The 26,758-nt window shown below is 48.5% G+C and overlaps 1 protein-coding gene across 1 annotated transcript in view; it reads left to right on the forward strand.

The window, feature by feature from the left end:
* The window catches only part of TCHP (trichoplein keratin filament binding), a 343,197-nt gene that overhangs the window by 160,388 nt on the left and 156,051 nt on the right, over positions 1-26,758 (forward strand). Inside the window, exon 6 of the mRNA XM_086943123.1 lies at positions 21,755-21,928. Coding sequence (XP_086799249.1) covers positions 21,755-21,928 — 174 coding nt within the window. The remainder of the gene's footprint in view (positions 1-21,754; positions 21,929-26,758) is intronic.

Genomic DNA, 26,758 nt, shown 5'->3' on the forward strand with positions numbered 1-26,758 from the left:
AGGATGAAGCCCAGGTTGCGTGCATGGTCTGTCGGTTTGGGTGTGGTGCCCAGGGCGGGAGGCCACCAGGAGTCGTCCCAGGCGGAGGGTGAAGAGCCGAGGATGAGGACCTCCGTCTTGTCAGAGTTCAGTTTCAGGCGGCTGGTCGTCATCCACTCGGCTACCTCTTTCATCCCTTCGTGCAGGTTGGCTCTGGCGGAGGCGGGGTCGTTGGTCAGGGAGAGGATCAGCTGGGTGTCGTCGGCGTAGGAGATTATGCTGAGGTTGTGTTTGCGTGCGATGGCCGCGAGGGGGCTCATGTAGACGTTGAAGAGGGTGGGGCTCAGAGATGATCCTTGAGGGACGCCGCAGATGACTTCGGAGGCCTCTGACTTGTACGGTGGTAGGCGGACTCTCTGTGTTCTTCCGTCGAGGAAGGAGATGATCCATTCCAGCGCCTTGTCCTGGATTCCGATGTTGCTGAGGCGCTGTACTAGCGTGCGGTGGCAGACAGTGTCGAATGCCGCGGAGAGGTCTAGGAGGATGAGGGCCGCTGTTTCTCCATTGTCCATCAGTGCTCGGATGTCATCGGTGGCGGCGATGAGGGCGGTCTCGGTGCTGTGATTGGCTCGGAAGCCGGACTGTGAGGGGTCGAGGGATCCATTCGTCTCGAGGAAGACGGCCATCTGCTTGTTGACATTCTTCTCGATGACTTTGGCTGGAAACGGGAGGAGCGAGATGGGGCGGTAGTTCTTGAGTTCGATGGGGTCCGCTGTTGGTTTCTTGAGTAGAGCGCTGAGTTCGGCGTGCTTCCAGCTCTCAGGGAAGGTGGCGGTGTCGAAGGATGTGTTGATGATGTCTCGCAGGTGGGGTGCGATGACAGCGTCGGCCTTGTTGAAGACGTGGTGAGGGCAGGGGTCGGTCGGTGATCCGGAGTGGATGGAGTTCATCGTGCGGATGGTGTCTTCGGTGCTGATCGGGGTCCAGGCGTGGAGGGTGGTGGTGGGGGGTGGTTGTTCGGTCATGGTGTGCGTTGGTTGGTTGTTGAAGCTGTTGTGTATGTCCGCGATCTTGTTGTGGAAGTATGAAGCGAGGGAGTTGCAGAGGTCTTGCGATGGGGTGATGTCGTTGTTTCCTGCGCTGGGGTTGGAAAGCTCTTTCACGATGTTGAAGAGTTCCTTGCAGTTGTGTGCGTTGTTGTCCAACCTGTCCTTGAATGCTGTTTTCTTGGCGGCGCGGATCAGCTGGTGGTGCTTCCGGGTGGCCAGCTTGAAGGAGGTCCTGTTGTCCGGTGTAGGTTCCCTTCTCCAGACTTTCTCGAGGGCTCGGCAGTTCTTCTTGGAGCTCTTGAGTTCGTCGGTGAACCACGGGGCTTTCTTGCTGCCGGGTCTGCTGGGCGGGGTCCTCAGCGGGGCGAGCTCGTCCGCGCAGATGCTGATCCACTTCGTGAGGTTGTCGGCGGCCTGGCTGGGGTTCGCTGAGCTGGCAGGAGGGTGCTGGCTCAGGGAGGTGGCGAGCTGGTCTGCTGTGATCTTGTTCCAGCTTCTGCGGGCGGCCTGTTGCTGGTGGTGGTGGGTCGTCGTTCTCTTGAAGGTGAAGTGGACGCAGCTGTGGTCCGTCCATTGGAGCTCTGTGGCGTGGCTGAAGTCGATGTCTGTGCTGGAAGAGAAGACTGCGTCGAGTGTGTGTCCGGCGAGGTGGGAGGGGGTGGACACCAGTTGCTTGAGTCCAAGATTGGCGAGGTTGTCGAGCAGGGTGCTGGTGTTGCGGTCGTTGTTGTTCTCCAGATGGAAGTTGAGGTCCCCCAGGAGGATGTAGTCAGCGGAGGGGAGGGCGTTCGGGCTGACGAAGTCGGCGATGTCCTCACTGAATTGTGTGCGTGGTCCCGGAGGTCGGTAGATCAGGGTGCCTCTGAGGGTGGTGTTCGGGTTGGTGTGGATCTGGAAATGCAGGTGTTCGGCGCTGGTCAGGGTGTTGTCGGTGCTGGTCGTGAGACGGATGGTGTTCCTGTGGATGATGGCGATGCCTCCTCCCATCTGGTTGGCGTTGCGGTCCCTCCGGACGATCTTGTAGCCCTCTGGGATAGCGATGGCGATGTCGGGAGCTGAAGATGCGTTCATCCAGGTCTCCGTGAGGAAGGCAACGTCAGGGGCTGTGGCGTCTAGAAGGTTCCAGAGTTCGATGGCGTGTCTGTGGATGGAGCGGGTGTTGAGCAGGATGCACTTGAGGTGGGTGCTGCTGGTGTTCGGCTTGGCGGGTGCTGGTGCGAGGCAGGTTCGGATGCAGGTGAATTTGCAGGCGTGGCAGCTGAAAGGTCCGTGGGTGCGTCGTGGAGTTGCTTGGTGGCAATCTGGGAGTCGGCCGGTGTTGAGTGCGATGAGGGTGGCGGAGGAGTACGACAGGCGGGTAGGTCGGGGTCTTCGTGGGCCAGGGGTCCTGGCGCTGGTCGCGATCCGGTCGCGGACGGGCGCAGACGGGCTTACCTTTGGCGCGCCTTCGGCGCACAATCGGCGCGCCCGCTGCGCGTGACCGCTGCGCGTTCGCACGGTCGCCATTTAAGGCGAAGTGCGCGGGTGGGTGGAGCAGCTGGGAGGCGGGAGCGGGGAGGGTACAGAAGAGAAAAAGGGGCAGGGAAAGCGGCGGTGGCGGGAAGGGAGAGCGGAGGGCGGCGAGGTAGGCGGACAAACAGGAAGGAAACGAAATCACAGGCACAACAAACTAAATAAAAATACAGGCACAAATGGGGGCAAAAACAGGGCAAAAGCAGCAACTAGCAGCAGGCAGGCGATCACGGACCACGCCGGAGGGGGCGTGGCCAGCGGCAGCGAGCAGCGGCAGCGAGGAGAAGTGGCAGGGCAAAGGGGCACACGCAGCAGCTGGTGGCCGTGCGGCGCGGGGGTGTCCCACAAGTGGGTCACACTCACCTGCGTCGCACGGTCGCCATTTAAGGCCAAGTGCGCGGGTGGGCGGAGCAGCTGGGAGGCGGGAGCGGGGAGGGTACAGAAGAGAAAAAGGGGCGGGGAAAGCGGCGGTGGCGGGAAGGGAGAGCGGAGGGCGGCGAGGTAGGCGTACAAACAGGAAGGAAACGAAATCACAGGCACAACAAACTAAATAAAAATACAGGCACAAATGGGGGCAAAAACAGGGCAAAAGCAGCAACTAGCAGCAGGCAGGCGATCACGGACCACGCCGGAGGGGGCGTGGCCAGCGGCAGCGAGCAGCGGCAGCGAGGAGAAGTGGCAGGGCAAAGGGGCACACGCAGCAGCTGGTGGCCGTGCGGCGCGGGGGTGTCCCACAAGTGGGTCACCCCCGCACCATGATAAAAGATCTCCACAAAGAGCTCCCAATGGAGCCTGTTTGGTATTGCACTCGCCACTCAAAGTGGGGCACAACCCAATGATGAAGCATGCCCATTGCTTTATTAGTAAAATAATAGGTGCCGGTGCTCAAAGCGCTGCTTAGACACCCGCGGCTGGTGCTATAAAATGTCAGAGTGTGAATAGCAAGGGTGCGCTGTCCCGAATCCACCTCCGATCTCTTTCATTCACTGCCAGTTTCTCCCTGCCACGTTATCTCACTCATAAAGGTGTCTGTTTTCTCCCTTGGTGATGGGTTTTTTGTGTTTGTTTTCCTCCGTCTTTTCGTTTTGTTTCTTTTTCCCTCTGTTGCCCTCGGGAAATGTCTGATGTGGCGAAATAAGTGCTGGGCCCCAAAAATAAGTGCTGGTGCCCCACACCGGCCACCACCAGTTCAAATTGAGCACTGAGCATGCTACCTTGGTGGGTAAAGGTCCATGGCTAATCCTAGAAAAGGATTGCCCTACAACCAACAGCCTAATTCTTGTGGCTTCTGGACAACCCTGCTGCCACAGACAGTCTTGCGTTATTTTGAGAATAGCTACACTGAGAGGGCTCAGGCTCCCTTTCCCCCCTGTTTATAAAGTGAATGGCTTTTATCTACAGCATGAAATAAACCCTGACATATTTAAATGTAATTTACACCGGTGGATCGAATGAGAGTTTCTTTGTCAGAAAATTGTTTTTCTTCGTTATGTTCGTAAATCGATGTTACACCACAAACACTGTGCTCAAAACATCAATTTCTTTGTGAGGGCCCTCAGACTACATAAAAATTCCAAACATTTTACTTGTATTTTAGAGTCTGATATTTTGAATGTTGCAGAACTGCCTAGCGAGACACTAATATACTGTTCTAAAAGTCTGTTTCTTAATGGAAAAGCTTATTGTAGAGGGCCGGAGTGTTCCCTCAAAGTAAAAACCCAAACTGAAAACCTGTTTTAAAGCAAAGCTGATTTACACAGAATAAAAGAGGCTCACATTTCATTACTTTCAAAGTGCGCCCTCAGGCTGGTTTTCTGCTCCGTTCACCATTGTATGTTTTATGCAAACTATTTTACTCGAGGAGTTTAGACGGGACAGCGTTTGTAAAATTGTTTAACTGTGCGTTCTCGCATACAAACTGATAGTTAGTGAATAGCATTTTCAGTAGGATCTGGGGAATGTGTATTCTTTATTTAAAAATCTTGTGTATTTCGCATAGCCATATAATACCTTTGTATCAATAGGTGTTAAAGTGTTAAAATGGTGAGGTAACACTGCCACAGCATATGCTGTGTAAGGCTGTATAATTTGCCTTTCGTTGCCGCATCATTACATCTCGCAAAATAAGTGAGTGCTCCCCTGCCTCATTAGGGCCGTAACATTGTGTTGAACGACAGCTTCCCAACCCCACTTCTGTTGATATGTTCATCATTTTCCACTGCATGTGAAAAGGCTCAACGGTGAATGCGGGCAGACACTGGGTGTTGGAACTGTGTGGTGTACCTTAGTCGAACAGTCCGGTGTTACCTTGGGTAACAAATAGCACCCAATCAGATTGTTTAATTTCAAGCAGTTGCCTGAGAGTTTTATAAAGTGAGACGTGTGACCTTGGTCATCTTAAAACACTAGTGTAGATTCCCAAAGTTGCTGAACAAGGTAGGCGGTGTCTACCACCGACAGAATGACCGTGGCTGTGATTTACGTGGCGTAAATGAGTATGTGAGTAACGAAGTGCAATGGTTTCACACCTGTAACTATCCTGGTACGTGTATGACATGAGACATGACGTGCCCACACCTGCACGCACTGTGATATAATCTCCTCTTTCAAGCACTTACGAAGAGCAAACAAGGTAATGGGCCAAGTAGCAGTCAGCCAGAAATACTGCCGCGAGCCTCTGACATCGCACAGATATGACTGGTGCCCGGTGAGCCAGAGAGCGGATTTGCGGCTCTGGAGTCAGACAGGACGTCGCAGTGATTCACAAGCGCCATAGGCCTCGTGAAGTGTGTACTGTGTGGAGGTTTCCAGGTGGGAGTTTCAGTGGTAATGCTGGGGACAGTACCTTCTCTTCCTACCTCTTCCTCCCTCCGAGCTCAACTGTCTCCCTCCCACACATAGGCCTGTGAAGCAGATCCTTCGTAGGAGGGAGGCTGGGTGTGGACGACAGGCAGCAGCCTGGAATATACCGAGCCCGGCGCTCCCACGCGCACCGGGGAGAAGGAGGGGGCGAAGGAGAGCAGGGCAGACTACCAAAGGAAGGAAGCAGTGAGAGACTAGAGGCGGAAGTGAGTTTTGCACATGTGTTATAGAGTCAGGCAACAAAAGCCGTCAGCAGCGCGACATGAAAAAAGAGTGCAATGAACCAGCCAATCCTACAACAAACAAGCATTTCTTAATGCAATAGGACTCGTATTTACGCAAGTCCTATTGCATTGGAAACGTGAGGGTGGGGGTCCAGGAAGGCACGAAAGGGAGTGGGTCGGGGGTGAGGGGGGGGGGGCAAAAAGTCATATACTGCTGGAGGGGGTCGCGGGGAACACAGGGCATAAATAGTGTTGGAGTAAAGGGGCCAATAGCCAGGGAAGGATATAAATAACAACATGGCCGCCAGGAGGAGGGACTAAGAAGTCGAAAACAAATCAAAAGGCAGCATTTATGAGTGAAGCCAATCAAAAATATGGCCGGAAAGTGGGCGGAGCTTCTCCCCACAATAGTGTATACTGCATGTCTTGCAAAGCGACAGTGCTTTGCACTTCAACGCTATGTGAGACCTAAAAAGGGAATACCCTCCCTCCCCTCCCCAAAACCAGGAAGAAAAAGGGGTATCTGCACCAGCAAGTATTCTTCACAATGCGGGAGCGATCCACCACTTCAGTGGGCCAAAACTCAAGACCCGACCCTTCCTTTGTGGGATGTCACTGCATCTTTCTCCTCAGGAAGCAAGTGTAGTATTTGGAGATATTTGGGCATGTTACCTCCCGAAATTCTTTGGACAATATTCGTATAAAAGGGGCCCACAACTCAGGATATTTCTCCCCCTTGTGCTCCTAGATCAATGAGAGGCGTTCCATGGCAATGGTTAACCAAAGCCTATGTAGCCATGCAGTGTGGTCTGGGACATTTGCAGTGCCCCACTGTGCCAAGACTGTCTGACCGGCTGCCAATCATGCCATCGCCATCTGCCTACCCCTCAATGAACGTAGGGGAGATATCCGTGATTTTGGGTGACCCCGTAAGGTATATGCCGGAAATCGCGGGATCTCTGTGTCAAAGACTTTGTCAATGTCATTCAACACTCCCTCCCAGAAGCGTTCCAAACACCGGCAATGCCAAAGCAAGTGTGCTGGAGAACCAGTGAGACAGCAGCCCCGCCAAACACTTATCCGTGTGATTTTTGTCCCAGCTATGAATACGTGCCGGTGTTAGATACCAGTAGGATGTGACTTTGAAAGCTGATTCGGTGTACTGTGTGCTGTGTGGTGAGCCCTATAATGGATTTTCTCCCATTCTTTATCCGTCAAAGCCCTACCCAATTCCTCCTCCTAACGGAGCTGCACTTTTGCCCCACCCTCTCTCTGCCCAGTGGCCAACATAGTGTACAGGTCTGAGATAAGGTGCTTATCTTCCGTTTTGCTTACCAATCATTTCTCAAACGTAGTAAGCCGTCGGGAAGCCTGCGCTATGTATGATGGGTGGGTAAGCCAGTGTCGAAGTTGGAGATAATGGAATTCATCAGCTTTAGGCAAATCAGTCTTGTCTTAGTTGCTCATAAGGAATGATACCCTGAGTATCAAACAGCGAAACAATCCGCTTACTCCCCGCTTTTCTCCATCTCTAGAATACCTCAGATTTACAGCCCGGAGGGAAGTCTGGGTTGTCGACTATCGGGGACATTGGGGATGGGAATGTCGTCATACCTCTTCTGTGCAACACTGTGTCCCATACCATCATCGTGGCTGCTGTGATTGGTGACTAGTAGAGACCCCATGCCCTCAATTTGCATGGCAGTCAGTCCTCCCTCCAGATGTTAATCCCGGCTACCGCCTGATCCATGTAGTCCAGTGCTTTTCGGAGAGTGGAAGATTCCACTCCACAATATATCGGAGGTGAGAGGCCTGTAGGTATCGCTGCATTGCAGGGAGGGCTGCACCCCCTCCTGCTTGGGGTTTGACAGTTGAGAAAAGGGTAGGCATGTCTTCTTCCCTCCACAAACAAATGTATTCATCGCCAATTGGAGGGAGCGCAGCATCTTCGGGGGGAGGGGGTCGGTGGGGGGGGGGGGGAGGACCAACCTGGCAGCAGCTGAAAAATATATAGGATTCGCAACAGGACCATAATTTAAACTGCTGCTATACGACCAACCAGGCTAGTTTTAGCCACTCCCATCCACCTAGTGCTTTCGTTGTCTGCTCTAACTTTCCGGAATAGTTCAGCTCCCGCTCCTTCAGATCATCAGAGCTAATAAAATACCCAGATAGGTTATCGGCTGTGAAGCCCACTGCAGGGGTAATCTCTCCCGTAGAGACTCCTCCTGCTCTGGCGGGGTAGTGAGGTTGAGCACCTGAGATTTGCTCAAATTAACTTTAAATCCTGATAGGGTCCCGAAACTGTCCATCTCCTCCAAGAGAGCTGGTAGGGAGGTGAGTGGTTCCGTTAGCGACAGAATCGCATTGTCTGAGTAAATGCTTATTTTATGGATGTCTCCTCCAAAGCGCAGCCTTTTTATTATTTGGAGGTGATCCCTGATCCGCTGGGCCAGGGGCTCCATATATAGGGCAAAGAGGAGGGGTGAAAGCGGGCACTCCTGCCTCGTGCCCCTTGCTATCCGCAAGGATGGGGAGGACGTCCCATTAACTCTAACAAAAAGGCTTGAGGAGTCTGATACATATACATCAGATCCATGTAATGAATCGCTCTCCAAAACCAAAGCGATGTAGAGTGTCGAACAGGTAGCCCTACCGTACCCTGTCAAACGCTTTTTCCGCATCTACTGACATGAATAGGGTTTCCCTCCCAGACCGGCGCACGCTGTCCATAAGATGTAGGAGACGCTTCGTATTATCTCCACCTTGTCTAGTGGGGATAAACCCTGCCTGGTCTGGGTCTATCAGCCCGCCATCATTGGGCCTAAACGTGCAGCTAGCACCCCCATAAAGAGTTTCTCGTCCAAGTTAAGATAGGGAGATTGGTCGATACTACCCGTATTGACTGGGATCTATGTGAGGCTTAAGAATCTCTGAGATCACTGCTTCCATCATGGAATCAGAGATCGTGCCAGTATCCAGAAAGGGTTTAAACAGTCTTGTAAGTAGAGGGACTAGTTCTACACAGAAGGTCTTGTAAAATAAGGCTGGGTACCTGTCAGGGGCTGGGGCCTTGTTTACCTTCAACCAAACTATGGCCGCTATGACTTATTCCGGTCGGATGGGCTCGTCCAGTTGACTCGCCTGATCCTTGGGAAGGGATGTGCGATTGCACTTTTCAAGGTATTCACATGTGGCTAGCTGCCCTGCATCCTCTTCTGTGTACAACAATCAACAAAATTGTTTAAATGTACCCGCTATCTGCATAAACCACCTACCCGATAACGTCTTTTTAATGGGTATCGCCTCTGCTAGAGTCCGAGCCCTCAACCGATGAGCCAGCATTCTCCCACATTTGTCTCTGCTTAAGTAAAACTTGTGTTGTAATCCCAGTAGCACGTACTCCGCCCTGTCCAAGTCCAGACGTTTTAATAGGAGTCTTTCTTTCCAACTCCCACCATACCCTCAGCGCTCCTGTGCGTTTATGGATCACCTCCTACTCCCTGACCTCTTGTGTAATGCTCTGTCATGTTTCCCTGCGTTTTCTATTTTCGGCAGAGGATATGGCCATGAACTCCCCCCCGTACCACCACCTCAGGGCCTCCCAAATTGCAGCTAAGGGGGAGTCTGCTCTATCATTATGTTTGATATATTCCACATTTCTTCCCCGAATCTTTCACTGTGGGCTGTAATTTTAACAGCCCCTTTCGCAAGTCCCATTGAGTCGGAGTGGGAGTAGCTCCTCTCTTGTGTAGTGTGACTGTAATTGGGGCATGATCCGATAATGAGCATGGCTCAATTGAGGTCTCCCATATGCTAGGCAAGAGCGTTGTCGACGCTAGGAAGTGGTCTAGGCGCACGTTGGACTTATGCGCAGCTGAATAGTATGTGTAATCTCGTGTGTCTGGATGATGAAGGCGCCAAATGTTGTGCAGCCCGCATTCTGCTAGCCATCCCTTACCCTCAGGAGAGATCACCCAGGACTTTGCTTGTCGATGGCAAGATCGATCCCAGTCATTATCCATCACTAAGTTAAAATCACCTCCTATCAGAACTGCTGCGTCAGCGGATCCTAGCCCAACCGTGAGAGTCTTAATGAGAAAACGCTCCTGGTTCGTGTTGGGTGAGTAGATGTTGAGGAGAGTGAGAAGCGTGTAGCCCCATTATACCCGAAGATCAAGAACCCTCCTCTGCACTTCATAAAGTGTTGAGAGGGCTTTGCCTTCAAATTTCACACTAAGCAGTATAGCTACCCCACAGGTTTTGGAGGTACAGGTAGACCAATATTGGTGCGGAAATCTGCTTGTACGCAAGCAAGGTGTATCTTTGGACAGTAAATGGGTTTCTTGTAGCATGCAAATGTCCCCCTCTGCATTTTCTGGCAACAAGAGAATAGCCGAGCGCTTTGCGGGATGGTTAAGCCCCAGAAAATTAAGAGAGATGACCTGAAGATCTTTACCCATTACATGCACCTAATGGGGGCGATGGCTGGTAGTTGCGATCAGCTTGGGTGGCCGGGGTGGTACAGACCCATGTGCGCTCATCCGCCCCGTCCTGATGCTGGGGGCCTTGGCACCGGTGCAGTATACCCAAAGAAAAATAAACCCCAGAACAATGAACATTGAACACAGTAGTGCACTCAGCAGAGGGCTGGTTGATCAGGGCCCCTGGAAAGGGAAGAGATGACCGCTTATCCAGTATTGGGGTATCTCTCAGATTCACATGCCTGAATCATTCCCCATCGCCGAGGCGGGAGTCCCACGGTATAAAAAAAAACAGTGCCAAAAGTAAACTATAGTAGTAGGCCTAAGAGAAAGGCTTGAGGCCTAAACTGCAGTCGCCTGTCTACCTCTTTATGCCTAAAGGACCAAGAACTTTGTCCCAGCCAATCAGCTTACAGCACCCTCTAGAACCCTCTCTGCAGAGCCAGTTCTCCTCAGATTTTCACCGCACGTCGTGTGGAAGGGAGTATCCCATAGTCTCTACTAGTTTTTTCTCTACTTCAGGATGTCTGACAAGAAGGCCTTGTTTAGACCTTGCAGAACATGCGACAAGAAAAGAGTCCATGTTTATGATCAATATAAGGATTGTATTTATTGCCTCTATCCAAAGCATGAGGCAAAAAATTAAGGGATAGGGAGGCCGGAGTCCTATTATGGCTCAAATCTTCTTCTGCTGATGATGATGACAAAGCTTCGACCTCCAGTTAAAGAGCAAGATCACAAGATGATTCTTCAAGTGAGGGGAGAAAACATGTCAAAACCTCCCACTCCACTCCTGGCTCTTCGCAGAGATCTCCATCTTCTTTCTCTAAAGCTTCAGCTCTCAAGAAATCTAAAGAGCATAAAACTGTGAGTAAAGCTGCTCTGTCTCCTCAGCTTTTCCTATGACTACCATCTCTGTTACGTCTTCTGCCCCTTCGTCGACAACAACAAATTCTACCACAGCTATCACCTCTCCTATCCTGTCAACTAGGATTTCCATTGTGGCGAAAATAATCATCTTCGACGATCCGTCGACGACAGCCTCGTCGTCAAAGTCTAAGCACTCGTCAACAAAGGTACCGTCGACGAAGCCTTCCATTGATGTCGACGAAGACATCTACGGTGCCGTTGACGACCGTCTCGTCGACAAAGAAGCCAAGTCCGTCGACGAGTCTGTCGACGAGTCCGTCGACGTCGAGTCCATCGACTATTCTGTCGACATCGAATCCGCCGACGATGGTCCCGTCGACGAAGCCAGGGACGACGCCTGCTGTTAAGAGTCCTATGGCAACGATTCAATCACCAATGTCTCCATTGTCTACGGTGCCACTGATATCAATAGACACCGCTTCTATAAAGCCTCCAGTCACAATACAGCCATTTTCTATGCCTGTTTTTTCAAAGACTTTTCAACTAACATCTTTCCAGAGGCAAGGATGTTCTTATATCTCGCCGCTTACGCTATCTCACCTCCTCGAGACTTATGATCATGAAGAGGAGGATGACTATAATGATGATGACAACGAAGGAGTGGTTGGGATAGCTCACCATCCTTCGGAATTGAACATTAAATGTCAGGATGATGAGGAGGATGATAGTACGCTGAGCATTACTATCGAGAAGACATTGTAGTTCCTCATCGTACAGCATACCAGAGACAGCCTCGTGCTTCAGAGTCCAGCCATCTGCCACCGAGCCTCCTCCAGGACTTACAGGCCATGTTGGCAGACTATAGACAACGCTTTCCACCACAGCAGGTCGTTTCTCCACTTCAGCCTGCAGCAGTTCCGGACCCTATTCCTCAACCTGAGATTCCAGCACCTATGTCTCCAGTCGCGGAACCTCAGCAACCTACTTTGCCTACTCAGACTCCTACTCGGACGAAGAAGTAGAGGAAGGCAAATGACCAGATAATCCTCCTTTGGATCCGTGGGATGATTATGTTATCCCCAAGCCGTCTCCACCAACTCCACAACCTTCAGACTCACCACCTGAAGACATAGGTGGGTTTCACAATCTTATGCAGTGAGCTGCGAGTAGATTTCAACTGCCGGTAACAGTGGAACAGTCCGAGTGTTTTCTTCACGATTTTAAAGAGACTAGGAAGGTGTCCAAGGCTATTTCTATTATAGACTACATATGGAAGGAGGGCATCAAGGTAATGAGAAATCTTGCTTCTGTACCTGCCGTGCTTCCACAGATTGATAAAAATTATCGTACTCCTCTCTGTAGCCCTTCATGCCTTACTGGACACCCGCGGCCAGATTCTGTCATTTTGCAGACCGCACAACAAAGATCAAAAAACCCAGCCACTACCCTCACTATGCCACCAGATAAAGAGGGACGTAGTTTGGACCTTATCGGTAAAATTATTTCCACCATGGCTGCCGCCTCAATCAGGGCAGCGAATTCTTTGGCGATCAGAGGACGTTATGTGGTCAGACATGGCTGGTCTAATTGATCTAATTCCAGAAGATAAACGACAGGAGGCTTGGAAGATCTTGAAGGAAGGGGAGCGTGCAGCGGCAGAAACCATTGACTGGGATTTGGATATTGCAAATACGAATTTTAGACAACTGGCAGGGGCTGCAGTTCTCAGGCGTCAGGGATACCTAAAGGCTACCACCTTTCGGCCTGAGGTCCAACAAAAAATTCAGGATATGGCCTATGATGGCTAATCTTTGTTTGGGAAACACATAGACGAAGCCCTACAGGCAATCAAAACGGACACTGCAGTACAAGCGGGGATCGTGTAGAGGTGCTAGAGGACGTGGATACTCCTCTAGAAGAAGCTATTACCAACAAAACAGACAATATCAGCCTCAAAACCGGCAGAATTATCAGTCTTCCTACCGCCAGTCTGGTACGGCTAGTTTCTCTCGCCAAGGAGGCCGAAAACACTCCAAAAATCAAGAGTGAGATACTCCCAAAAAACAGTGAGATCAGCCGGGCGCCACCCTAATTTCCTTCTCTCCCTGTGGGCGCGAAAATATCTGGCTTTCTACACCGGTGGCAACAGATTACATCCGATCAATGGGTGCTAGACCTCGTTCAACATGGATACACCCTAGAGTTTGTCACCAAACCACCAACTACTCCGCCAAGGGGACCCCCTCCCCCTTGTCTTCACTTACTGTTCAAGGAGGTTCATTCAATGTTCCTCAAGAACGCTATAGAAAAGGTTCTAGTTCATCAGAGGCGGACTGGCTTCTATTCACGTTTCTTCCTCATAAAGAAGAAATCAGGGGAATGGCGACCGATCTTGGTCCTGCGCAATCTCAACAGATATCCCAAGAAGCAGGGTTTTCGCATGGTCACCCTTTCAGAGATGCTTAGGTGCCTGAACGAGGGAAATTTTATGGCTTCTTTGGACATGGAAGACACATACTTTCACATCCCAATTCACCCAAAACATCGAAAGTATCTCTGTTTCACTGTGGCTGGCGCCCACTATCAGTTCAAGGTACTCCCATTTGACCTCAAATCGGCTCCAAGGATTTTTACGAAGTGCCTGGCTCCGGTAGCGGCAGCATTACGCTCTTCAGGAATCCAGGTCTTCCTGTACTTGGACGATTGGCTAATCAAAGGTCCCTCAAAGTACAGAGTACAGAACGACATAACAACGTGTCGCAATCTCTTTGCATCCCTGGGTCTCACTGTGAACAGGAGCAAATCCCAATTACTTCCAAGAAGAATCCTGCCTTTCCTGGGCGCCCGTCTGGATACAATGCAATGCAGAGCATTCTTGTCTCAAGGATGGCAACTCCGTCTGCAGAAATTAGCCATACAAGTGTCAAAAAGAAAGTCACTTTCTGTTCGCTTGTTCGCTTCACTTCTGGGAATGTGTTCTTCGGCCATTAATCTCATCCCACTAGCACGTCTGAAAATGCGGCCTCTGCAGGAGGAGCTACATCTTCAGTGGGAGCAAGCAACCGGTTCCTTCGACGACATCATCAAAGTAACACCACGCATGGTCGATGCTCTTCAATGGTGGGCGCAACTGCGCAATCTGATGCAAGGACTCACATTCCTGCAAACTCCTCCGGACTTAGTTCTGACGACAGATGCGTCCATGGAGGACTGGAGAGGTCATCTCCAAGACTTACAAGTGCAGGTTAAATGGTCTCAGAAATACAGACAATGTCACATCAACAGTCTGGAGTTGAGAGCCATCTTTCTATCCCTACAATTGTTCCTTCCCAGAATTGCAGGGTCTTCAGTCCTGGTCCGAACGCAAAATACCACCAGCATGTTTTATGTAAACAAGCAGGGAGGAACAAGATCAGCTACACTATCAAAGGAAGCTCAGGAGTTGTGGGAATAGCTAACACTTCACAACATAACTCTCAAAGCAGAACATGTCAGAGGCCTCCACAATACCCTAGAGGACAAGCTCAGTAGATCCTTGTCAGATTGCCACGAGTGGGAACTGGACAACACTCAATTGGTCAGAGTGTTCCAGGCATAGGGGATGCCAACGTTGGACTTATTTGCAACACAGCAAAACAAGAAATGCCGGTATTACGCCAGCAGATACCCTCACCAGGGATCAAGAGGGAATGCCCTGTCCATTCGATGGTCAGGGATTTATGCTTATGCCTTTCCTCCGATCCCGTTGATTCCAAGAGTGTTGCGCAAAATGAAGCTGGAGAGCTGCCGTCTCATCCTAATTGCTCCCAGGTGGCCCCACCAGTATTGGTTTCAGGAGCTCATGTTGCTATCTCAGGAGCCTCCAATCAAACTTCTCCCAGCTCCAACACTGCTATCACGCAACAAGGGTCAGATACTTCACCTAGACCCTCAATCTCTGAAATTACACGCATGGCTCCTGACTTCTTAGAGTTTCAGCACCTCCAAATTCCTCAGGATTGCCGTGACATCTTGAACAGGGCGCAAGCCCAAAGCACATTGAAGACTTATTGTCTTAAATGGAAGCGGTTCTGCTCCTCGTGTATCTCAAACACTTTACACCCAAATAAATAACCTGCAGAAAAAATTCTTCCTTACCTTTTACATTTGGCTTGCTCTGGTCTTTCTTTTTCTTCAATAAAGGTCCATCTAGCGGCTCTATCAAGGTTCAGGAAGGTAGCTAACGTTCCCTCACTATGTTCTTCATCGTTAATAAAACAGTTCATGAGAGGTCTTTTCCGGGCTTATCCTCCGGTTAAGCCTTCCCCACCGGAATGGGAGCTCAACACAGTCCTCTCACAACTGATAAAGCACCCATTCGAACCTATTTACAAAGCCGACCTCAAGTATCTAACATGGAAGGTCGCCTTACTTCTAGCTCTGACATCTGCCAGAAGAGAACCCTTCTTGCATTTCTCTCAGGATTATGTCACTCTTCGAACAAATCCAACTTTTATACCAAAGTGCCTTCTCAGTTCCATTTAAACGAGCCAGTGAAATTACGAGTTTTCTTCCCAAATCCTACTACTCCAGCGGAAAGAACACTGCATTCTTTGGACGTCAAGCGATGTTTGAAGTTTTATCTTCAAAGAACAAGAAACTTCAGAAAATCAGATCAGTTATTCGTGGATTATGACCAAGCTACGCTGGGGAAAGCGGTCACTAAAGCCACAATTTCCAGGTGGATAGCCTCCGCGATCCATTTTTGTCATGTCAAATCCAACAGGCCGTTACAAAGAAATGTCAGGTCTCACTCTACAAGAACTGTAGCGGCGTCTACAGCATTGTTTGCAGGAGTGACGTTAGAAAATATTTGCCGTGCTGCGACATGGAAGAATGTCCACACGTTTACAAGACATTACTGCCTGCAATCAGCAAGTCAAGAAGATGCAGCAGTTGGTCAAACGGTCTTACGTCATCTGTTTCCATAAGAACAGCTTCAGGTAGCCAGTGTTTCCTTCATTTTATGGTAAAACTATGCTTTTCAATATATCTGTGTATGTAAAGATCTAAACGTATTACAGTTTGCCTACCTATTATGTGTGATGTTACTCTTCCTGATTAATATTATATGACTACTCTTTTTGGAATCTAGTCATGTTTTATCATTAGCAATGTACTTACCTCACAATTGTTGGTTGGTAAATATAATGTTTTATGGGAGTGTATCATTAAAGTCTCCCACCATCCGCAACCGACTTTTACCTGACATACTGCTTGCTACTCTGATTCAGGCATGTGAATCTATGAAAGATACCCCAATACTGGATAAGAAAACAAGTTACTTACCTGTAACTTCAGTTATCCAATATTAGTATCTTTCATAGATACACATGCACCCACCCTCCTCCCCGGAGAGTCAGTTCTCTAATTTTGGGATACTCATTTCCCACTTGTGCTAACGAAAATCTGAGGAGAACTGGCTCTGCAGAGAGTTTTCTAGGGGTGCTGTAAGCTGATTGGCTGGGACAAAGTTCTTGGTCCTTTTGGCATAAAAAGGTAGATAGGCTACTGCAGTTTAGGCCTCAGGCCTTTCTCTTAGGCCTACTACTATAGTTTACTTTTGGCACTGCTTTTTTATATACCGTGGGACTCAACGGGGAATGATTTAGACATGTGAATCTATGAAAGATACCAATACTGAAGTTACAGGTAAGTAACTTGTTTTCTTCTCGCGATTTGATAACAGTTTGATAAACTGATGTTTATGTGGGGACCCTTGTCCCCACATAAACATCTGGTTTATGTGAGGACAAGGGTTTCCCCACTGTTTGCCAACGGAGATGTCCTTGGCTCGAACCTTTGGTAGATCTGGGAACTGTGACCTTGCCATTCCTAACACCTCTCTGGCCTCTTGGAGATAGCGAATCTGTCGCAGCTTGCCCTCGTACCTGAAGATAATACGAAAAGGATGGCCCCAGAAGTAAGCAATTCCCAGTTCTTTCAAATGCGCTGTAACTGGCCTAAAGTCCCTGCGTTTACTTAAGGTGACAGCCGATAGGTCTTGGTAGAGCGTTGGGGAGGTTCCACAGAACTCAAGAGGATGCGCCGCTCTAGCTTTCTTTATAATCAGTTCTTTCAATTGAAAATTATGAATACATATGAGAATGTCCGGCGGTGGCGCCTTCCCGCCTCTTGGGAGGCCTACTCTATGAGCTCTATGAGCTCTATCAATCTGGATTTTGGTCGTGTGCTCGTCTCCCAACACCTGTTTACATAGGGCCGACACAAACTCTCTCATGTCCTCCCCTTCTGCGCCGGATGGCACTCCTCAGATGCGTACATTGTTGCGGCAGGAGCGGTTTTCCAGATCTTCCGCTTGACCTTGCAGTTCGATATGTTGCTCTTTAAGGCGGAGGAGCTCTTGCTGCATCATCTTGATTTCCCCATCCCGTCCGATTTCGTGCTCCTCAAGAGTCGCCACTCGTTCCCCGATGTCTCCAGGACGCGTTTCATTTCTTTGAAGTCGGCTGCTATTTGCTCTTTGAGTTCCTGTAGATCGGCTCTCAGTGATGTAAACAGTTCGGTCACAAAGGCCTTCGTGGCTGGGGCATCCGCACCCTCTTGACTCCCCGGCGACCCCTCCGTCTCATTGCTTGTACTGTCAGTTGCCCCTTGAGTGGACTGCTTTAAGAGCATTTCTTTAATGGAGCGCTCCTTCTTCAGACGTGCACTGGCCATCCTCTTTGCTCGGCACAGCCGATGGGGTGCGACTCTCTTCAGTGCCGTCAGTAACCAAGCGCTGGCTTGTCTGTGGTATCCGGTGACCAAGGCTAGGACCTCTCTACCAGCTGCGACAATATGCCCCAGACCTCGAGCCTCATGTGCCAGGTAATTCAGGGCAGTGCTCCCCCAGCCATCAAGCTGTACCCCTGCACTACAAGTTTTGGGGCTGTGTAAGTCATCGGTTTTCGCTCACTGCAAGGGGTCAGGCGTTTCTGCAGCAACTACCTCTAATCCATACATGTGCACAAATCGCCCGGCCAGTGATTGCTCAAGGGCTCGGGGCTGGCCAGGTGGCCTAGTGCTCTGTAAATGCGCCAAAGCCAAGTGGTAGTCTTAGGATTGCGGGCAGATAGTTGAGCGGGCCTCCTCACCCATGCCACCCACATTATCTCAACAGCCCAGCTATCGTCCTTGCTCCCTAGGGCGCCACTGTTAGCTTTGTCAGATACTGCCCCTGGTAACTCCAGGGCCTCCCCGCCTGGGCTCGTGCTTCGACCTTACCCGCTAATTTTGGCGTTCCTCTGTCTAGTGTCGCTTCTGGCGGGTCGCATCAGGCCCCAATTGTCTGAATACTAGTGGGTGCAACCCAAGTTCTCCTGCTGCCACTGAGGCTCCGTATCGTCCACTGTCGGACCCCATGCCCTTTTACTGGCTTCCCGAGGCCCCCAGCTGACAGGGGTCAGGAATCCTGCCGTGTATTTGTTGCGCCCCAGTGCCGCTCACTCTCTGCTTTAGGCCCACATGCGCTGCAGCGCTCTTTCACCAGGCCAGTTGGCCGGCGGGGCAGGGTCCTCCAATCCTTGTGGTCCGCAGAGGATCTCCGCTCGGGCCTCTGTACGCAGAGCAGATGGCCGAGACCAGGCGTCAACCTCCACTAGGGCCTCAGCTGGTGCTCCGGGTTTTGTCCACCCACTTGCCGAGTCTGCTGGGCACTACGTTGTCAGTCCGCCGCGCGCCGCAGCACCATGTGGCTCCGGAGCATAAGACGGCGTGTCTCGTGCTCTTCCTATGGCCTCTGTCGTCCGTAGCACTCCCAGGTCAGTCTTCCAAATGCGGGCAATATCCGACCAGGCGCCCCAGGCTCCGTTGACTCGTCCCGCGCGGCCGTCTGCTTGTGGGCGGCAGGGACTTGCACCGCACATGAGGCAGGCCTGCCCCCGCCAAAGCGCTTTCTCACCAGGCCGTTTGAACCCGGCCCACAGCACTGGGTCCTCCAAGCTCTCCAAGCCACCAAGAGCTGCAGATGAGGCGGTCAGCGCTCAGGATCGGACGGCATCAGGGCCCCCGCTGGGACGCCGGGGGACTCTCACCTCGTATCTCGGGCCTGTCTTCTGCTCCCCCTTGCACTCTGCTGATCACCGCCACTCCGGTACGCCTGTGCCTTTGGAAGAAAAAAAGGCTCTTTTGACAAAATGTCCAGAATGTGCTAGAAAAATATCAAAGATAGACTTGCGCTGAATCGTTATCCTCTGTTTGCCAGACTCTCATGACCTCTAGATTTGTCACCAGTGAACACCCTCTTCAGTCACACTTTGAGGGAGAGAGAGTACATTCGTCTCCATGGCCAAGTGGAGTACCCCATAAGGCAAGATTCCCTGGATGAAGAGACGTCTGAAGGGCGAGGAGAGGTTCTTACCTTTACTAGTCATGCCACCATCATCACCATCACTTAAGTTCTCCTAGATCACTATCAAGCCAAAGAAGGTATTCTTTTTTCAGATTGAGAGCCTCATGGTCTCATCATACCAGTTCCTCTTCAGGAGCATGCTCATCAACAGATTCACCCCCAGCAAAAATATTTCCTGTGGATGATATCAACACCTTTAAGGAGGTACTTATTAGAAGTGCTAACAAATTAAATATTGATTTACCAGCTACCTCAACATCCGCTGTGGTAATTATTGAGACACTCCATCAAAGATCTGTATTAACACCACTACTTCCATTGATTCCAGGTGTCTTATAGCCAACTATGAAATGTTTCTTGACACCAGCTGCTGTAAAGGATGCACCATTGTGCCTACAGAAAAAATACAGAGCACCTGACCCGGATCCATCATTTCGTCACTCTGATCCTACTACAGACTCAGTCATTGTCTCAGCTGCTTGAAAACTACATGCCACGGCTCTGTCATCTAATTGGATTCGGTCGACCGAAAAGTCTGTGGAACGCCTACTGTTTCTATAAAAGCTGCTAGCGCAACCGCTCTCCTAGGGTATAATGTAGGTTTCTTTGGGATTTTATTCAATATTTCTTTTAAGATCTTCCCAGAAATAAACATTAAGACATCTAACAAATAGTCAATGTAGGCATGATGGTGTCAAATCAAGTCTTCAGTGCTGCAGGTGTTCCTCATCACTGGCAGCACATGACTACTTTCATGATCTAGCACTTCGATGTTCTTCTTGGCTCAGACTCACAGGTTTAAAACCTGAAGCCCAACAAGAAATGCTGAACCTGCCATTTTCAGGAAACGCCTTATTTGGTTCTCATGCTGACGATGAGAAGTCTCATATGAAATCTGAGCTCGACACTTTGAAAGCTGTTGGATTAGAGAAAAGGTGGGAATATCAGAGACATTGCTGTAGGCCCTTTGACTGCCAATCCTTCCACCAGAGGGTTCAAACCCCTTATTGGCTTCAACAGCAACACCGCAATCTCAACATCCACAAACACATCCTAATCAATGTCATTAGTTAAGGGGCAGGGGGAGTCAGCAACCATCTGCCCAAGCCACTAAATCATCAGTGGCAAACAATGAGTCTTCTCTGCCCCCTCCTCCTTTGCACATTACCCATTCCAGTAAGAGTAAGCATACCAATCTTGTCTACAAAAGTGGCTAAAAATAACCACTGGCAAATTGGTTCTGAATGTTGTAGAACATGGATGCTGTCTCAGATTCAAGTGTCCTCCATTCCTCTTCCCTTGGGAAAAACTGCAACAATAAGTCTCCATCCTCTTTCAGAACACCGCAGTGGAAAAAGTTCCGCCTCATCTGAATTGAATGGGAATTTATTCCTGTTTCTTCCTGGTGAAAAAGAAAGGATCGAAAAATTAGTACAGGCCCAATTTAGTCCTCAAGAAAGTGACCAAATGGGTTCACAAACCCAATCCTGATAACCAAGAAGCATTGCAAATTCCTGATGTTCGCCGTAGGAGGTGACCATTACCTTTCAGTCTGAACCACAAACTTTCTCCAAATGCCTGGCGGTTAAGCAGTTCACCTCCAGAAAAATAAAATATTTCATCTATCCATACCTAGACGATTGGCTCATCAAGGCATCTCCCTACCAACTAGCAAGTCAACATTATTATCTCGCTGCCATCACTCTCAATCAACTGGATCTGCAGGTGAACCATGAGAAATCTAACTCAATACCAGATCAATCCCTACACTACCTGGGTGCAGTCCTAGACACAGTACACACCAAAGTGTTTCTTAAAGAGGAGAAGCGATGGGCAACCCTTCAGAAACAAAATTTAAAATACCAAACAGTGCTGGAAGCTGACCAAAACCCATTACAAATTGAGTTATTCATATATAGTCAAAATTGTCCCACATATAAGGCCACTTGCAGACGTATAAAGAGCCTAACATACAACCATGATACCATGCAAAAGAGTAAAGATACTTTCTCATGTAGAAGCACTGGTAGTCCTACTCAATAAAGCCAATTCTAGGGTCTTAAAGATAAAGAGATGTTGGTTGCAAAGCAAAAGTCCTACTTTAAATACAAGCCACCCTTGCTTGGCACAGTGAACCTGCATCCTTTATCAATCGATTAGGATTTATGAGGTGCAGCAAATCACCTGATAGGGTATCCAGGGGATTGCTTATGACAAACCAAAGTATATATCTCCTCTCCAAGACCACAACAAGCTAGAAAAGGGCTCCAGTTGTTATTTAAATATATCCAGGTGCATGGGGTCGGGGTAATTGTTCATTTAATTGAATGAAAGTTTATTTTTTCTATGTTTATCTAATTATCCTGGTTTTAATTTTGCAAGGAAAAAGCGTTTGAGGAGGAAGAAAAAAGACGATATGAGAATGAATATGAAATGGCCAGAAGAGAGGCACTAGAGAGAATGAAACGAGAAGAAGAGAAACGAAAACAAGACGAGAAAGACAGGGCTGACATTTTACGGCAGCAAATGGAGGACCTTAAACTTGGTGAACTGCAGGTAACATTATTCCTAGACTTAACTCCAGTCACCGCCTACACAGCAATGTTTATTGCAACCAATTGACTGGTTGGGTGTTTCCCTATTAGGTTATTGGTAGATTATTGGTAAAGAACATTAACATCGTAATTTCATCATTCTTTCTAACACTGAGATTTGATGTGTATGCAGTCAGTTGCCTGTGGGATAAGGTGGATACAACGTTGCATTCTTTTTGAACGAGAAGTCCAGCTTGGGATAGTGATGCATTTGGGTGCCTATTTTGGGACTTAACGTGTGTTTCGATCCACAATAAATCCCCAATGCTCTCTAGGTTATAGGAGGCATTTCGTCTTGTAACAAAGGCCTTAATGTGACATAATTTTAAAGCACTTGCATGTTCTCACAGTATTTCACACCAAGGAAGCCACTTCTGGCTCAGCTAGTACTGGCTCTTGGAATGAAAATGTATGTTTAGATGCTTTTTTCCCAATGGGTTAGGATATATTTTTTATATGTATTCTTAAACAAAGGTTTCTTGACGTTTGCTCCCATTGTGAAGCTTTTAGTGAGCTGTTGGCAGTGTTGAGATTTTTTTCTTAAAGTTGGTGTTGAGACCTACTCCTATTTCGTCAAGACAAAGAGTTACTTTAAGTTCAGTTCCCAGTGTAGCAATATAGTGACTGGTGAAGATGAGCATTTTCGATCCTTATTTGACTTGTCGGCTGGTCATGTAGCTCCAGCTTGCAGATGCTTCTAGAAGATGAAAAATAATACCTCAAGGAGCACCAACTTAAGGTCTTTGCAAGCCAGCATGAGAAGCACAGATCCAAATGCTTTGCAACTTCTATACCTTCTTGGGCTAATTCTAGACCCTGAAGATCTTTGATTCTGGGAAGCTGGCCAGGAGGGACACTATCCAATCAGCCAATGTCTCAAGTATTTCAAGCACATCTTTGATGTAGGTCAATTCTAGTACATCCTTCTCCCCTATTCACCACTAGATCTACATCCTAGACAGGATTTGCAGTAGGTGCACATGTTTCCACCGTGACTTAACGTGGTTATGTGCCATGTATGGGAGTAGCCCCCGTCTTCAGCTTTGCAGACCACACTAACTGGAGTACTGTACACCAGTTTGTAGATGTTTATTATTAATGTATGATAAGAGATCACATCAAATCGTATCCTGCCTTCGGGAGGCTGACACTTTAATGGGGGGTGATTAAAGTGACAAGCCGATATATTTACCGTACCACTATTTTAATGCAAATGGTAAATCAATTGAGGCACTTGGGGCGCAGCATTTACGACCGTCAACTTGTTTACAAGGACTAAGAGGATATTGACCTTGTTCCTAGTCCAGCAGTGTATAACAGAGATGCCCCAGGACTGAATCCACATCATAATTTCAGGATATCTATGTGAGATAATTTTAAATACAATGGCTGTAATTGGTGATCATTTACATTGCAAGTTTTTTATTTACATTAAAGAATTGTATCTGGTCACCCCTGGGCAAGGCTCTACCCTTCTGCTTGATTTTGCATAGTGCCTTGAGCATATGCAAAGTGGGATTACTCCGTTTCATATTCCAGTGAAAAAATCAGCTGCAACATGTTTTTGGTCCATAATTTCGAAGCCACACACAAAGGGACTTTTGTTACTATACCGTGACTCTTTTTATCCCCTATTTCATCAATGTATTCCTCATAAGATTGTAGAGGAAATCCTGAACTACAGACGCCCACCTTCTCTATATAAGAATGTGTTCCCCCACCTTCTAGTTGTATTCTATTGCTCCTCTCTGCTACTACTCGTGTTCAATAGTTTTGTACAACCTCTAGTTGCCTTCCTTCACTTACTTAGGTTCTGGTTATTATGTCCTCCGAGCCATGGTTTAAGAAGTCACTACTCAGAGTAATTGAATGGATTGCTACATATTTTCTTAAGCTCAGTACCAGCAAAATAGTGTCTATGATTATGATTGGCAGCAGCAAGAACTTCGGCATCATCTCACTTTGGCCTTTGGCAGTTTGTGATCTCTCTGTCCAAGTAGCCTTTTGTGTTTAAAACAAACTCTTCAACTAAACTCAATAGTGTCCGTCTTCTTTCTTCAGTTGAATCTAATAAAGATTAATGTGTCACTCCCTTTTACCATAGTGATCCACTCTTGCCTATCTGCCCAACGGAACTAGGGCAACGTCTTTGACCTCATCTTGACTAAAGCACATATTAAAATGATGTAACAGATTGTGCATAATGTTTTTGTTGAATGTTTGAGTATTTATTCCATGGGTTTCTATGGCTTCCTTTGTGCCAGCAAATTACTTTTAAGGTGCTCTGCATAACTCGACTGTCTTTCTATTGGACGTGCCTTCTTTTCTGTTAGACCAATGGAGGCGACTTCAGCCTAGCAGGTCCGTACACTCTCCCCTTGAGGTTTTGGTTTCTAGCTGTAGGCAGCAGCACAAGAAAGGTATGCATTTGATAGTTTTAGCACCATTCCTATTTGTTGTACCATCTGTTCATGTTCCACTTATCTGATTTTTATTTGTAGTGAAATCTACCTGTTAAATGAGCTTGTCGGCTGATCCCTAACATTAAGAAACATTCAGGTGCATGTGTGCTTTAGGGGTTTTTGGTGAACTACAATACACACTTTAAATTCTCCTACAACTGCATTATACTACTATAGTACCACAGTACCAAGCATTGTTTAACAAAACATCACAATATTCTCTTGTATCAAGAGGTAGGTAAAGAGCAATATACGTTTTCCACTATTAGAGCCTATAGAAAAGGACTCTCTCTCCAAAATGTCCTGACATAACATTGCACTCCTCAAAAATAGCTTTCCTGTGGGTGTTGCGTCTGTCTGGGAAATTAGTGTAAGAGACTTTCTTAGCCACTTCTATTTTTTTACATTGAAAACATGGTTACAAGAGTTCATTCTTTCTTTCTTCCTTCAGCAATATCAGGATTCTGTTTGAATGGTGTCACTCAATTGAAAAAATATTTTCGAAAATGATACTCTCCTCCCCAGTCAGTCATTCATACACTTGGCCTGAAGTGAGCCCTTGGATACTATCATTACAGGACAAAAGGTTTCAGCATCTTCTGCCCTAGAGTCCTGGAAGTATTGGATAACTGATCTGTAGATGACTTGTCTTCACCAATATTTAATGCTTTATAATGACCTATTTTAAAAAATGTAACTCAACCTTGATCAGGTGGGACTTTTTCTCCTGTGAAGGTTTAGCCTATCTAAATCTTCATCTGTATATCTTCAGGAACAGAGATAGGAAGCAATGGAGCAGGAACACCTTTTTTCACATTCCTGAGATCTGCCAGAGATGGATGCCTGTTACATATAGCCTTCCTGTCTTCTGTGAAGCCTGATTTTCTATCCTTGAGAGACCCTCGTTTGGCTGCACCACACTGGGGAGAGAGCCAGGACCAGGGACTCAATTCCCCAGGCTCCCCCCCACCGCTGATGCTGCTCTCTGCGCCTGGAGGCGAATACATTAATTTTCGAGCTCCCACTGCGCGGGGCGCTTGTTTGACCGTACTACACCGGGCAGAGAGCCAGGACCAGGGACTCCATTCCCCAGGCTTCCCTGCACCGCTGATGCTGCTCTCTGTGCCCGGAAGCGCATAAATTAATTCGCGAGCTCTTGCTGCACGGGACGCACCCGGGCCAAAAGCCGGCCCGTCATCGCTAGGTAGAGGCAGGGCAGGCCCACCCCCCTTTCACCTGATTCTCAGGATCGTGCTGTCGGCTGACATCTATCCTCTGAGGTATTGTGCTCGCTTCCCTGTTATTTTCACTTATTGGCCCAGCGCAGAGATTATTCGGGACCTCACTGTCTGCAGCCTATTGAGGATTGCCTGCTGTCTGCAAACACTGCCTGGCTGCTGCTAAGAGATTTCTTGTGACCTTTGGTATGCAATTCAGAGTGCGGACTATTTGTATTTGTTAGTTTATTTTGACTGATTTTTTGTTGACCTCTATTTCATCAGTGGTTCTGAGAGATGGGGAAGAGGAAATCAACGGAGAGTACTGGTGGAGGTGGCGGTGGCCAAGTAGGGAAAGGGAAAAAGGCAAGGAAGACGCTGAAACATCCAGGCAGCAATTGTGCCCTCGACTGCATTGACACCCTCATTATAGTGGAGAAACAAGCTGCACTCACCACTCCTAGCCAACTCCCTCCCAGAGTCCCTAGCCCAAGCCGCTCACCCACCATTCCAGCAATGTTCCAAAAATCATCCCTTAATGGGACTCTCATACCAAACAAGAAGATACCACTAGCTACTGCGGGGGCTTGCCAACCCCCAATTATCCCCCATAACTCTCCTGGTATTAACACCCAGCAGCCTGGACCCCCTATCCGTTTCGCAAACAGGTTCTTGCCCCTGCTGGACCTGTTCGATGATCACAAGGAAGATACACCCCAGCCATCTCTTGTATCCACTGCCTTGACCAGCCCAGTTCATAAACCAGAACCCCAGCATACACATCAACTCATAAACATGCTTAGAGCAGAAATAGGTACCATGAGATCCATGATTGAATGCCCCACTACCCTTGTTAAATCAATATTGCAGATTGAGTCATCTTGCCCACAGCATGGCACTCTTGCATCAAGATCCTATTTGTAGCCCCCCCTCAAACCACTGGGCGACACACAAGGCAGTTACCCATGGAAGGGGCACCATCTCCCATGGTCCTATCTGCACCCCCTGCTATCCCTGTTCACAGCCAAGCTTCATCTGATCCCACAGGAAAGCGAACCAATAATTCTAACAATAGTCCTCATAATAACGTTCATAACATGGTGGTCGCACAGG

Source organism: Lissotriton vulgaris, chromosome 11 (assembly GCF_964263255.1).
Source record: "Lissotriton vulgaris chromosome 11, aLisVul1.2, whole genome shotgun sequence".
In the NCBI taxonomy this organism is placed as follows: domain Eukaryota; kingdom Metazoa; phylum Chordata; class Amphibia; order Caudata; family Salamandridae; genus Lissotriton; species Lissotriton vulgaris.